Below are 15,235 nucleotides of genomic sequence, written 5' to 3'. Positions count from 1 at the left end.
GCTACTCTACCCACCTTTTCTTACTATGTGGATGCTTCTTAGTATTAAAGTTATAACTATTCATTTGAAAATATATATTGACTTGTTTTTAGTTCTTATTTTAAAAGTTAAAGAGAGAAAACATGACAGCTTGAAGACTTGGTGTATAATAATCATATTTTAGTGGGATACTTGTTTTAATAGATTCAGCCGTCAAATGTTCATTCAAATCAGTTTCTTCTGTTCATTCATTGAAAGGGAAATAGGATTCAAATGGGAAAATCCAGTCTTCATCACTTTTGACCCACTAATGTTAATCTCATTTCCTCAGTGCGTGCCCTGGTTTAACTGTCTGACCTATTTTCAGCTCAGTTCAAACTGTGTTAGATTAAAACCTATTCAAATTCACTCACCTCTGCACTAAAGCATGTGGCTCAGTGATAAAGTGCAGGACTTATACAGGGGTACTTTTGTGTTCAAGCTCTCATCTCTAAAGATCAGTAATTCTCTGTACTGGTTGATTTATACAGGAGCTAGAATAGTAATGGCTACTCTCCTGTTCATTGATGAATCTTTAGCCCAATAGTCCACTGCCAATCTGTACTAATAAAACATAGTGTTAAGTAGTAGGGATGTAACGATATCCAAATCTCTCGGTACGATATTATCACATATCCTTGACAAGATTTTGGTGTGAATTATTTCTGTCATAATCCCAAAAATTCAAGTAAAAACATATATCTCATCATGTTGTCTGCACTGAAATGAATCATGGGATATGTAGTTCCCAATCTTTATAAGCTGTTGCTTCTATAAAACCATGCATTTACACAAAGGAACTTGTGATTCGATATATTGTGACAGTCCACAATATTATTGTGAGATTTTTGATGATACGATATCAAGATATTTTGGTTATTGTTACATCCCTGTTAAATAGTAATGATAGTATTTATGTAGGCCTAAAATCATAATATCTCATTTTAAACCCAAATATAGTTGTATATTATTGATACTTTGCAGTGACATCATGCTGGGGGTGTTCTACCTGTATCTGTATGGTGGAATTTTTCAGGGGTTACCATGGTAACACAATGCACACATTAGCACTGTCAAAAAAGTTTTAAGATAGTCTGAAAAGGCAAGTGAAAATATAGATTGGATTGAAACAGCACATTTTCAGGAACTTATGATCTATACGAGCATTCATGGTCCGGTGTAAAATCCCTCAGTCATCCAGGTAGAATCCATAGCAAAAGGAGAAATTCAGTTTGTCAGTTGGACAAAAGTTTATTTGGTCGAATACGTTTCACATCTTATCCAAGCTGCTTCTTCAGTTCTGGTCAGAATGCTGGAGGAGCTAACTACACTGAAACTACTCTGAAACTAACACAACTACTTGTTTACAGTTTCTGTTTTCTAGCGAACTAACACAAACTATAAGCAAGTAGATGTGTTAGTTTCAGAATAGTTTCATTGTAGCTAGCTCCTCCCTTCACGTATAATATATAAGGAAGTGTCCACCAGCATTTTGACCAGAACTGAAGAAGCAGTTTGAATGAGCTGCAACATATTCAAACAAATTAACTTTTGTTCAGTTGACAAATTGAATTTCCTGTTTAGGAGTTTGATTTTGAGTTTAAAAAAGTTGTGACTAACTGAAAAACTGTGCACTAGTTTGTGACTGTTGTAGTTCCAACTAAACCAGCTCTTTCTGGTCAGATTGTGTAAAAATAAAGCACAGATGAAAGTCTAACAAGCTTCAGATAGAGCAGTACTTACAGTTAGCATCAGTCTCCCATGGAATGTTAATGACTGCAAAGTATTAACCTAGGCATTTTTCATCAACGACATTACGATTAATTTGCACTGAGGCACATTAAATTACTCTAACCTCCTATCTCCAAATTGTTCTTTTTTGATAAATGTCTGTACTGTAAAAATATGTTTTCAGAGTTTGGGCCGTGGGAAAGTCTCTCTCTGTGGCTATTCCACTTTCTCCTCTTCAGACTCGTCCCGCTTAAGACTGGATCTGATATCACTGCATGTTCTGTGGCTCTCCAAAGTTTGTGAGGCAGCTGTCCAACCAACATGCTCCAGATGAGAGGAGGAGAGAGGGAGGAGGAGAAGCTAGAGAGTGAGAGAGGAGAATTTAGGGAGAATAGACCTGTCATAACAAATTCTGAAGCATGTTATATTGCTACCAAGAAATATTGCAATACATGATAATACTGAAACTACTTCATGTCACTGAAACAAAAAAACAAAGCAGGATAATCTCAGTTAAACAAGATTTTAAATACCACATCATGAGCTGCAGCAAATAAATGGTAGAACAAACCAGTAATAAGCCATAGACATTATTTATTGTTTATAAAAATTATTGTCCCAGCGTTCATAATTGAGTCAATATAGTAATTATTGTGACAGGTATGCTTGTCTTTGTAGAAGCATGTAGAAGATTTGGGGTGTTTTTTTGTTGTAATACAATAACATTTTAGCGGTAGAGCGTTGAATAACTATTCTGTAGCTAATTATTGATTTATTTGTTGCTTTGTGAATGAGATTGTCTTTTTAAAATCTGAATTACTGGGATTATCCTCTATTATTGTTACTGTGTCAGTGGCATAGAGTAGTTCAATATTATAGTTCATCACAGTATGTGTCTGTAGCAATATATCATGCGTCAAAATGTGTTATCACGACAGACCTAGTGTAAGGCCTAAGGGAGAAAGAGGGGATAGAAAGTCGAGAGTGGGAGTGAGAAGAGAGAGATGAAGAGGAGGAGAGAAGAGATTGGTGAGACAGAGAGAAAAAAGAAGAGAGAAAGAGGGAGAGGTGGGACTCGCAGACACTGAAAATGGAGCATGAACGCGGACACATCTCCTGAGCCACAGGCCGCTGTTATCATTTACACCTGAGTGCACTCTGTCGGCTCCGCTCCTCAACTTTTACCCCCGACCCCCACACATCACCCCCCTAACATGAGCCTGTGCACAGACCTGTGTGGGGTCTGCACCTGGAGTCTAGATAGAGACAACAACATCTGGTGCAGGGCTGGTGCTCAGACATGCTTTTAGTGGTGCCAGCTTGCTTCACACACTGATACTAATCTTGTCAAGAGTAGTAATACCATATGGCATCATATATATAATCTGTGCATGGTTTAGACTGATGAGAGAAACTTAGAGACAAGAAGAACATGCAAACTCCAGCCACATTTTGAAGTAGTTGGACACATGGGACTGGGCATATGGGAAAAACAAAATAATTAAAAGTCAGTTCATTGCAATTTTAGTTTTAATTTAAAGGTGCACTGTGTGAACAAGATCCCAAGATACTTGAACTCCTCCACTTCCTCCTCCTCCTCCTCCCTAGAGGCAAGAGGGAGCTGAGCCAAAAGGCAAAGCACTCAATTTGCCGGTCAATTTACATTCCTCCCCTCACCTACGGTCATGAGCTTTGGGTAATGACCGAAAGGACAAGATCGGATACAGGCAGCCGAAATGAGTTTCCTCCGCAGGGTGAGTGGGCGCTCCCTTAGGGATAGGGTGAGGAGCTCAGTCACACGGGAGGAGCTTGGAGTAGAGCCGCTGCTCCTCCACGTCGAGAGGAGCCAGCTAAGATGGCTCGGGCATAAATTCTGGATGCCTCTTGGGCGCCTCCCTCAGGAGGTGTTTTGGACACGCTGGAGGGACTATGCCTCTCAGCTGGCCTAGGAACACACCTTGGTGTCTCCCCCCGGAGGAGCTGGAGGAAGTGTACGGGGTGAGGAAGTCTGTGAGTCCCTGCTTAGACTGCTGACCCCATGACCTGGCCACAGATAAGCGGAAGAAAATGGATGGATGGGTACACTGTGTAACTTTCTGGTTGGGTTCCATACCCTTGTTTCTATGGAGATGTCATTGCTCTGCCTGAAATGTTCCACAGTATGACATTAAACAGCTCCACCTTACATTTATTCAATTACAGGTGGTTTTATAGCTCAAAAATACCTACAACATTCTGACAGATCCACAGATCTGACTTGTAACTTGCTCTTGTTTGGTCTCCATGATGATAGAAAAGTTTAATACCAGACTATGAAACATTCCAGACAAAGCAATAACATCTCCACAGAGAAAAGCACTTGGCAGAAACCTCCACCAGAAAGGTTACACAATGCACCTTTAAATTTTGTCAATAAAACAAATAAATCAGACTTTTAAAAATAAGGCACAGGGACATAGACACTACAGTACAGAAAGTGTAATTAAAATCACATGCTTTCACTGGCACTAGATTGACAGATTAAACATCGTTTCAAAAGCCCCAATGTGAACATTGCGATCTCCAAATATTTTGATCAAGATTAAATGAAAATTTGATTAATAGCACAGCCTAGAAGTACAAAACGTTTTGGCTGTATAATCATCACAAATGTGTTAGATGTTTCTCAAAAAAATCCAATGAAGTGAAAAGTTAAAATAGATAAAAGAATTTCAGTGTCCATGAGTACAAAAAGGAACTCATAATGATTAAATTAATACACAATGTTACGCAAATGCACAAACTATTAAAGATAAGGTACAAGTAGAAGAGCACATAGACTAGTATACACCCATGGGTCACTACGGAACCTACCTGGACCACTGACGCATTACACAGATAGTACCGTAATTTCCACACTATTAAGCGCACTTGAATATAAGACAGATCAACTAAATTTTAACTAAATTTTAAAATTGTACATATATAGACCACATCCGAATATAAGCCGCTGGTGTCCACGTCTTAAAGAAGTTTTCAAGTTCAGACTATCTGCTTTTAAACACCCCCCAAAGCTTTTGTCATCTTTTAACTAGAGCCCGACCGATATATCGGTTGGCCGATATTATCGGTTGATATTGGCAACTTTAGGCATATCGGCTATTGGCCGATATGCTTGCTGATAGGGGCCGATATTTCATGTGGGCATGTTATACCTCGTTATAAAGCTTAGACTCTCTACATTATGTTCATTTAATCCAATTTACAGACAGATAAATGTCCTAATATGCGGCTCCACATCAGTATTTATCTACGGAGTCATTTGTCTGTGTGTGTCCGTACTGTCCCTGAACACACCACAGAGTCGCGTCACTCACGTGTGTTTGTTTACACCTGCAGACACAGATCCAAACACTGAGATTATATTCTTTTTACGGACAATCGGTTTGAGTCTGGATTAAAAGGACATTTGTTAGTGCAGATTTGTGATGTGAGGAGGAGCCTGTATGAACGGTGAGTGTTGGAAATATGTCGACTCTGAAGCTAGTTTTTGTCATTTGTTATGGGTTAGCTGCTGTAGCTCCCGCACATAAACAGACTGTTTTCTATTGGTCTGTTCTAAAGTGACTATATTGGCCGTATATTTGCTACTGGACCTGCACTGATATGTAAATGAGCTGTGAATAGACGTGTGAATTATGACATTTGCGCATATAATTAATTACCGCGGCGCGCACGTATTTACGGCTAAAGGCTAATAGCGCTAGTTTCTTTACTAGTTATGGGTCGGTCGCGAACGAAATGACTCTTAGAACCGGCTCTTTGAAGGGAACGACGGGAGCCTGATCCTTATTGGGAGCCGTGTTTTCTCTTTCTCTCACTTTTTTTCTCTTCACGCCGCGTGCAGATTCGTGGTTTGACAGCGGCTAAAAACGAAACTTTGAGAAATTTGCGTGTACGTAGGATTAAAAAAAATAAAAATAAAAAAAAACGAGCATATTTGACTGTAGTTTAGCATAAAATAAATAAGTCCCGGTTTAGTCCTTTTTCAGTCCTGGTTTAGACCTGGTTCAGTCCTGATTCAGTCCTGCTTTAGACGTGCTTTAGTCCTGCTTGCAACAAAACAATCTGAAGAGCCACTTGGGAGCCAAAAGAACCAACAGCTTTTAGTGAGCCGAGCCAAAAGAGCCGGTTCTCTAAAAAGAACTGGAATACCCATCACTAGTGTCTAGAATGTGATGCAAAAATGCCATTAAGTCAACCTACTGTCTGTAAATATGATGTAAAGAGGCAGAATAACAATAAATGTTGCCTAAATAAACCCAATTTAAAATCCACCAGAGCCAAACCTAAGTTTTTTAAACAATTCAACATTTACAGTGAATTTTTACATCACTAAATATATCGGTGATTATATCGGCTATCGGCAGCTCCAACTTCCATTATATTGGTTTCATATCGGCCACAGCAAAATCCATATCGGTCGGGCTCTACTTTTAACATTGAGTCAGTTCGTCACGCTGCCGTCACCAAAATTTCACCATCGACTCACTGATGCCGAGCTCATGTGCAGCAGCTCTATTTCCTTCAACTGCCACATTGACAATTGCCCTTAACTTAAACGCTGCATCATCTGCAGTTTCTTCGTGTATGTTCCATGAGGAGGGTGTGTGTATGAATCGCAAAATAACTGTTCAAAACACAGTCAAACTCCTCAGCGCATCACCCCCGTCTCTCCTCGACCTCTACTGCGCATGTCTCCTGCAGAAAGAGCCGCTGTGCTGCCTGTATCATGTCAGTGTCTTGTAGGATTTCAGCAGATTTCAGGCTCTCCCAGGGGGTGGGGCTAATTGTATAGATCAGGTATGAGTGGATGTGCGGCTATTCTAGTTTGAGACGGTTCTTCACGTCATTTACACACTCACCTGCATTTATTGCATACGGTAAAACGTATCCCACTCACTAATGTTAATTTAGCATCATAACTTATTTTATCACACAGCAATAAACTATTTGAGTGCGCTGACAACATCGCTAGCTGATGCTGCAACTTCGTAACCCTAGATCGTTAACCCTAGATCCATGTGTGACCTGCAGCGTTTTCTGCACTCAGTCTGCGCGCGCATCCAGTCTGTTGCCAAACCATAGACCGTATATATGAATGGACAATGTGCCAAACAAATAATCTGCCCATATATTAGCCGCATTGTTTTATAAATCACAGGGTTCAAAGTGTGAGAAAAAAGGAGCGGTTTATAGTCCAGAGATTATGGTACTATAAAAGAAAATACTACGATTTAACATGTGTTTTTTACTATTATTGTGGTTTTGAAACCTTTAGTGAGTATTGAGTCTGTTCCTTAGTACTGAAATCAAGTTTGACATTTTAGTATTAACACTACAAGTAAAGACATTGTATCAGGAAGTGCACATTTTTACATTTTTACATTTTGCATTTGCGTCAGTAATGACCCTGGCGATACATTGGCAAACTTCACCCACCATCTTTTGCATTACAACATCTCATTTTACTCCTGTGTCTTTCTGAAATGATGTCTCTTTTCATTCACACATGGACAGACAGATGGCTTTGTCTTTATTTTATGCTAATGTTTTTTACTTTCCAGCAGGGTGCTTTTGTGTCGTGGTAGACTGGTTCCTTCCCTCTGGCGTTTCTTTAGGGATCGTGTTTGGAGTTTAAACTTTTATCTTTTCTCTCTGTGTCTTGTTGTTTCGGATGCAGCTGCCAGTGATCACTACCTCATAGGGAACAACATCACCGTGGCCGTGCTGGGGATTGTCATTCCGATCGGTGAGTATGCGGGCCTCTGGTTGTCTCTGCTTTGGGCTTCTCCCTCCTCGTCCTCCATTTTGTGTCTTGCTTCGTGTGAGCATGCTGCAGGTGACTGTGGAGGTACGTGTGTGACTGTGTCGTTTTGAGTGGTTGGAAACTAGTGCACTAATGTTAAATGGTACTATTCATTTGTCGTTTGTTAATAATTACTTACCATATTGTAGGGCTGAACGATTTTAAGAAAAAATTGAATTGCGATTTCGATTTCATCCACAATTTTTTTTTCAAATCAAGTTTCGGTGCACATGAGCATTTACAAACATCACAGAAATTTGCATCATACCAGAGTGCTGCACCGATGAGTTGATGCTCAACCATAACTATGTCCAAACGCAAGATGCAGTCAATGAGGGCTGTGATTGGTCATCTCTACCACCGCTCTACAGACATTTCCAGTACTCCGCTTTCCCTTCTTTCAATATACACTGAGTAATAATGTGTTTAATTCAGCTTTGCGCACATTTGTTTACATTTTACAGAAACTAAACTTAAAACTAAGGATGTGACAATAACCGAAATATCGTGATATCGTATCGTCAAAGTTCTCACAATAATATCATGGACCATCACAATATATATTGAATTACAAGTTGCTTAAATTAAGAGTTATGTTGCAGCAATAGCTAAAAAAGACAGAGGGAACTACACAAACCATGATCCTTTGCGCCATTTCAGTGTAGACTACAAGAAGAATTAACAGTTCTAAGCATTTTTAAGTCGTAGTTCTTTGGATTAAATCTTGTCAAGACATTTTAAGAGGAAAAAGTAGCATATTCACAGTTTTGTTAGCCTTCACAAAATATCACAATAAATATCATACCGTGAGATGTATATAGTGAAAATATTGTACTGAGAGATTTGGATATTGTTACATCCCTAATTGTGAGCCTCCCATGCTTTCCCACGATATCGCAATAAATATTGTACCGTGAGGTTCATACCGTATCAAGAGACTTGAATGTCTTTACACCCCAACTTAAAACCACATAGCTAATTTGCATAAACTATGGCATAAACTATTTGCATAACTTGTGCGCTGGTGCCGTCAGCTTCTATCAGACTAATGGACACAACTGAGTGTAATATGTGTGTTCTTTTTGTGACAGGCCAGGTATAAATCCCAGCATCCTTGCGTTGTGGCGGTGAATTACTTCGCGTCACATAGACCCGTAAATCCATAAATTACTTCAGGAGTACTGCAACAACGTGGATTTGATGCTTCCAAAATCGTGTTGTCTGAGATCACGATTTTCGGTCCAAAACGATAGTTCAGCCCTACCTTTTTGTCTACCACAAGTTTTTTGCCTATAAGTATACGTTAACATTTAAACTAAACTTTTAACTTTATACTGACATCATAATCATAATTTAAATTTCTTAGATTTGTATAATTTTACTTAATTGTGTGAAAAACGTAACACAGAACTGTCTATGTGAAAAACTTTACACAACAATAAATGACAAATGTTACAATAATATCTTCATTATAGTGGTGTGTATGGATTCAGTTCACACCAACCAAAATATTTCTAGAGAAAATCAGCCTTAAATGTCCTGGAAAACCCAATATTTTGTTTTGGTTGATTTGATGCCTACGACAAACACACAAAGTTTTATTTTCAGTCTTTAATGTGAAGAGATAACTGCACTGAATGTGACTATACTGCTCTCTTTGAAGTTTGTGGCAAAACATGGGTTTGGATGAGTTTGAAGTAAATTCAAAAGCTAAAATCTGAGGAAATTAATCAAAACTGGCCCTGTATATCTGCCTACAAATATTACCAGAGCTTATCAGACATCAGTAGCTCTGGATTTTAAATTGGTCATCAGCCATGAAAAAAAAAAAACACACATCAGTCGATTTCTAAATTGATTGTATTAATATAAGTTTTCATTTTTGCCCAGACATTATAGAATCTTGTCAGTAGCGTCTCTCAGAGCTCACAGCAGTTTTGTGACCTGCGGCAATGCCCTGTAGAGAGCCGCTCAAGTGAGTGATCAGGCTGGAGCCAAACTGTGGATAATGGGATGTGTCATTAGGAGAGATTAGGACAAATGAGGGAATCCAGGCTCGTCATCACTTCTGACCAACTGTTATGTATTCATCTACTGCCCCCATTCACTTCTGTGCTATGGGTTTATCTCACTGACCTATTTACACTGACGATGTTTAGTTTAGGGTCAAAACAAAGAGTAAGAGAGAATGATTTATTTTTAAGTTATGGTTCTACTAATTAATGTTTCTCTTTTTGACAAATTATTCTCCATAGTTAAGCGTATCCTGGCAGTTCTGTTGAAGATCCTACATTACACAAACTCAATTCTTGTAAGATTTAAGCCATGTTATAATGCTGTTACCTCATCAAAACATACCCAGAGTTGTGTCTTGTTTCATTCACACATGGTAATCCTTCATGTACTGGTAGTTTTCAAGTTAACAACTACCTTTTACCATTAGTACAGTCGAGATATGCAATTCCAGGGCTAAAATTATCCAAATGATTCTAAATGAAATGTGTGAATGAAACAAAGCACAACTCCAGGTATGGTTTTGATGAGAAAACAACATAAAATTCTTGAAAGATTCAGTACAGCTGTAGTCAACTAAAGAAACTCTTGTTCAACTAAGTAGTTGAACATAGTAGTTTTTTTTATACAAGAAACTAATATGTATAGAGTAGTAAGTACTGATAAACAGCATTTTTATTTAAGTTTCTCCCAAATTTTACCAGCCAACTCATTCCATTCTCCACATTCTCCTTTTTGACCTTGTGCATAATGGCATAATAATCCTTGTAATCCTAATGGAATCATTTGTAAAATAAATAAATACTTAATCTCTTTATTAATTAAATGGCAGATTAATTGACTAAATGACTATATAATGACAACTATAAAGATTAACAAATTACAGGCACCATGCTTAAATTTGCTGTAATAATTTCAGATGGAGGACTGGGGATTTTATAACTGGAAGAGGCAAAGTTTTTGATTGAAATACCCAAAGAAATAACTAGCCTATAAAACAGACTAAAAAAGTCATTTTGACAGTGAAACAGGAAATTTTTTCAAAGAATTCTCACCTGCCCTCCAAGTCCAATTTCAAATTAGAGTTTAATAAAAGTTTGGACACTCCCTCTCGTTCACTAACTTTACATTTTTTATCTATTTTTTTTAACCATTTTCTACATTTTAAATGCATACGAAAGACATTAAACGTATGAAGCAAGATATATGGGAATATGTTGTTAAAAAAAAAAAAAAGAAGCTAAATAAAAGAAAGCAAAATGGTGGCTACTTTGAGGATTTTGATAGAAATTTTTTAAAAGCATTCTTCTTTTCTTTATTTCATATATTTGAGGTCTTCTGTATATATACAATAGTAGAAAGCTGTAAAAATTAGGGCTAGGCAAAAAAAATATATATATAAATATTAATTGCATTAAACGCATGAGTTCCTGTGATTAATTATGATTAATTGCATGATATACGCAAAACCAATTAATGAATTAAAAAGTAGCGTATAGCGCACTTTTATTGGAGATGTAAATGAAAGTGCCACACATTTCTTGTGCAAACAGCATTTCTTTCACATACAATCGCAGGGCACTAGTCTGTAAAGTCCATGTTTATACTTCTTCCTTTGGAGAATCTCACTCACTGGGTTGCAACAAGGAGCAATGGACCACAAGTGGTGCCTTGAAAGCTCTTGGTGCCCTACGCGCTGTGCGGGGTGCGTGATCGTGATGTGTGTGCAGGATCCGTTTGCGGGATGCGTGAGGCATGTGGGGATGCGTGTGCAGGATGTGTGATGCGTGTGCAGGATGCGTGTGCATTATTGTGATGCGTGTGCATTATTGTGATGTGTGATGCGTGTGCAGGATGCGTGTGCATTATTGTGATGCGTGTGTGGGATCCGTGTGCGGATGCGTGTGTCGGATGCATGTGCATGATTGTGATGCATGTGCGGGATCTGTGTGCAGAGTGCGTGTGCGGGATGCGTGTGCCGGATGCGTGTGCCGGATTTGTGTGCGGGATGCGTGTGCATGATCGTGATGCGTGTACGGGATCCGTTTCAGACACATAAAACTCCGGTGATAAGACAATTCAAAATTCAAAAAATAAATAATAAAAACTGCGTTAAGGGGAGAAAAATAATTGTTGCGATAATGAATTAATTTGTTAACTCAAAATTAATGCATTACTGTGCCCAGCCCTAGTAAAAATACAGAAACTAAAAACTCTGAATGAGATGATGTATCCAAACTTTTGATTAGTAGTGTTCATATACACACATGTAAAAATGTAAAAAGATACCCAGAAAGAGACCCTAGGAACAGAGCACAGACTTTTTCTAATCACCCAAAGTTAATATATATTCATTAGCTTAGATTAAACTCTCACATTCAGATTTAATGCATATTATTACTTCGTGCTGAGACACAATCCTTATATCGCTTTCATATATGTCACTAATTGAGATGGACCATTTTGAACAGTTTGATAAGTTATGGAAGCTTATTGCAGATCCACTTTTTTGGTCTTTTATTGCAGACAAATTAGACATCCCCTCATTAGACCTATACCCAAGAGAGTCTGAACCCACTACACTCTATTCCTCTATTGTTTCACTGTTTATGAATGCCATAAATCTTCTCCATCCTCCATTTTGGCAGCTTTGAAACATTAATTACTGTTGGGAATCTTTAAGGACCAGATTCTGGGTTTTCCCCCTCTTGCTCCCCGCCCACACACGCTTCCAATGGGGGGACGGAGGCGGACGATTAGCACCATTTAAGCCAAAGCCAGTCTCCGTAATTGCTCTGAAAATTCCTAAATGAGCGGGGAAAGCTGATGTTTTTTTAAGCTCCAAGAACAAAGAGTACGAGGGGTTTCCAGGCCCGTTTCACAGGGATCTCCAGGGGCTGGCCAAGTAAAGGGCAATTAGACTGTTCTGCTAGAGACTTGTGTGAGGGATGCCATATACAAACACACATTTCATCTTTTTTACTCTCCGTTTTGGACTGTAGCCTACTATCTCTTTCCTCGCTTCCTTTTCCTTGATTCCTTTCCTCAATTCTGCAGGAAATATGTAAGGAAGTCCGACCCACAGAGGAGACACAGGGAGGAGAGAGGATGTAAACTCCTCACTGAGACCAATAAAGTTTGATTCTTTTATCTGATGCCTGCCTTCTGAAGCCTCCCTCGCGTTTTCTCCTTCCTTCCGCGGTTTTCTTTGGGACACCGCTTAATATGACGCATTTGACAGACGGCTGAAAGTGGAAGATCGAGGAGAGGAATCAAGGAGAAGAAAGCGAGGGGGGAAAAAATGTGACGCAGCCCTGGACTTCCTACATGGCATCCAGGTTACCATGGCGATATGCTAATCAGATAGCAGAGGCAAAGCTTATCTGGAATGCAACAATTTGTCTCCTGATATCTTTCTGAGATCACGCCAGTCGCCCTCTGCAATCCAGAATATTCAGATCATGTTAATTAAAGCAGGAATTATGCGAGTGCTAAATATATTCGTGATTAAGATTTCACTTTAAATGGTCTGTTTAAATTTCACATCTGATTTCAAAAGGAAAACGCTCAATATTTTATTTTGATTTTGATGATAAGAAGCACTTTTTTACTATGTTTTTAAATATCCTATATTACACAAAATTGACTCTTGTGAGCTTTAAGTCATAATGCTGTTACCTCCTCAAAAACATACCTGGGGTTGTGTTTTGTTTCATTTACACATGTTTGAGCATTCCTTTATTAGTATTAGTCTGTTTACATCTCCAAAGCTCAAAATGCCTTATTCCACCTTAGCTGTTTTCCGACCGGCCAGAACGGTGCCAGTGCAGGTTCCCGCACGAGATACATTGGGAATCAAAGTGCTTACCCGTGAACGACCCGTGTTCAAACCATTTAAGCGAACCCATGATGTGTTATTGACAGAGGACGTGGATTTGCCACCAAATAAAAACAAGGCCATACAAAAGTCACAGCAATGACAATAACAATCATGGATTGCATCATCGACACCAGCGAGCATTTGTACTCATACAAATCATTATTTATCTGTGCCAAACTATATTACAACATCTGCTGTGGAGAAGGCTCGGACCAACTTTTCGGTTCCCAAACGCTCTGACTTTCGGCATAAACATATCTGATCAGCTGGTTCGAGATTAGGTGTGGGAACCAGCACAGGCACGGTTCTCTGTCAGGGCTGTAAACGCTACTTGTGATGTTTTCATGTTAACAGCTCCTTTTACCTTTAGTTCAATAAAGATTGGCACTTCCAGGACTGAAATTATCCAACTGAGTCAAGTGAAGACATATGGAGTTTAAAAACCCAGTGGAGCACTTCCTGTGACATTTTCTGTTTGAGAAAAGAATTCAGCCTAATGATGCAGAGTTTGTGTGTTAAACGTCTGAATGAAACACAACTTCAGGTACGTTTGTGATAAGGAAACAGCATTATAACCTAGATCAGAAAAAAAGTAATATAAGCCCTTTAACACAGAATAGTAGTAGTTTCTTTAATATTACCATGTACTCTTATACAAGTACTGTCAACAACATTCAGAAACTTCAGGAAATTTTGACATTTTTCCTCCAGTATTAATAATTTTTCAGTGACTAGTTTCAATACTAGTTTGATATTGAGTCATAGTATTTTTTTTTTAAATCTTATTAGCTGTTTCTTCTTCATGCTGCTTGCCTGCTTCTGTGTCCACTTAAAGTTGTTTGCTAAAGCACATTTATAAACTGTGCATGTCAGCAGTATATCCACCCATATGTGTGTGTTAGATTTGTTGTATTTTTTTCTGAATGAAAGACCAGAAACAGATTGACAGAAGCAAATGAAGGCTCATTATTTTCACGTGTGTATATTTCGACACACATCAATTACACTGCTGAGCTGGTTGGCGTCTGGTTGGCCTCGCACTGTGCACCAAACGACATTATTGATGCAAATTACAGGAAACCATTTTATTTTATTCCCACTACAAATTACATACTGTACAAGCGTTTATATATTATTAGTGAATCAAATCATTTTAAATTGAAACATGTCAAAAAGTTTGAGAAAATTGGCTACTGACAGTTGTATTTTTTAACTCTGTATTGGTCGGTGACTTGCAGCTATTTTAAACACTATACCAGGGGGGTCAAACTCAAATTCACAGAGGCCAGAATTAAAAACTGGGACTAAGTCGTGGGCCAAACTCAATATTTTCTGAAAAATGTCAACAACATCTGTGTGTTTTCTCTTCTTTCGAGATCTCTAATGTTAAACCTTTTCTTATTAAAATGAATGTTTAATAATAGTTTTGCTTAAACATTGAATCTAGAACAAACAAAATATAAAATAATAATAACATTTTAAATAAATAATGTCTCTATAGCCTATTTGTCACCGGCGGGCCAGCTCTAATACATATTTGATATGATCCCGCAGGCCAAATATAATTATATCGTGGGCCAAATTTGGTCCCCGGGCCTGAGTTTGACATGTCTGCTCTATACTACAATGTCTTATTTTTAAAGCTCCACTATGTAACTTTTATTATTGGACATCCACCTCCTGCTTGAGATGACATTTCTTAATCTAGAATGTTCCAACATGCGGATTTAAATTTCAATTAAATG

At 38.4% G+C, this 15,235-nt stretch overlaps 1 protein-coding gene across 5 annotated transcripts in view; it reads left to right on the top strand.

The window, feature by feature from the left end:
* lrp8 (low density lipoprotein receptor-related protein 8, apolipoprotein e receptor) overlaps nucleotides 1-15,235 on the top strand; it is a 405,138-nt gene that overhangs the window by 375,963 nt on the left and 13,940 nt on the right. For 3 of the 5 annotated variants that reach the window (XM_055164421.1, XM_055164420.1, XM_055164419.1), the window contains exon 17: nucleotides 7,472-7,540. The exons of the other annotated variants lie outside the window; for them this stretch is intronic. In XM_055164421.1, the coding sequence (XP_055020396.1) occupies nucleotides 7,472-7,540 (69 nt within the window). The remainder of the gene's footprint in view (nucleotides 1-7,471; nucleotides 7,541-15,235) is intronic. 5 annotated transcript variants of the gene reach the window in all.

The sequence above is a fragment of the Boleophthalmus pectinirostris genome, unplaced genomic scaffold, assembly GCF_026225935.1.
Source record: "Boleophthalmus pectinirostris isolate CB_2022bp ecotype Guang Dong unplaced genomic scaffold, ASM2622593v1 HiC_scaffold_7, whole genome shotgun sequence".
NCBI classification, from domain to species: Eukaryota; Metazoa; Chordata; class Actinopteri; order Gobiiformes; family Gobiidae; genus Boleophthalmus; species Boleophthalmus pectinirostris.
The sequence above is the reverse complement of the archived record's forward strand: the minus strand, read 5'-3'. Positions and strand labels throughout refer to the sequence as shown.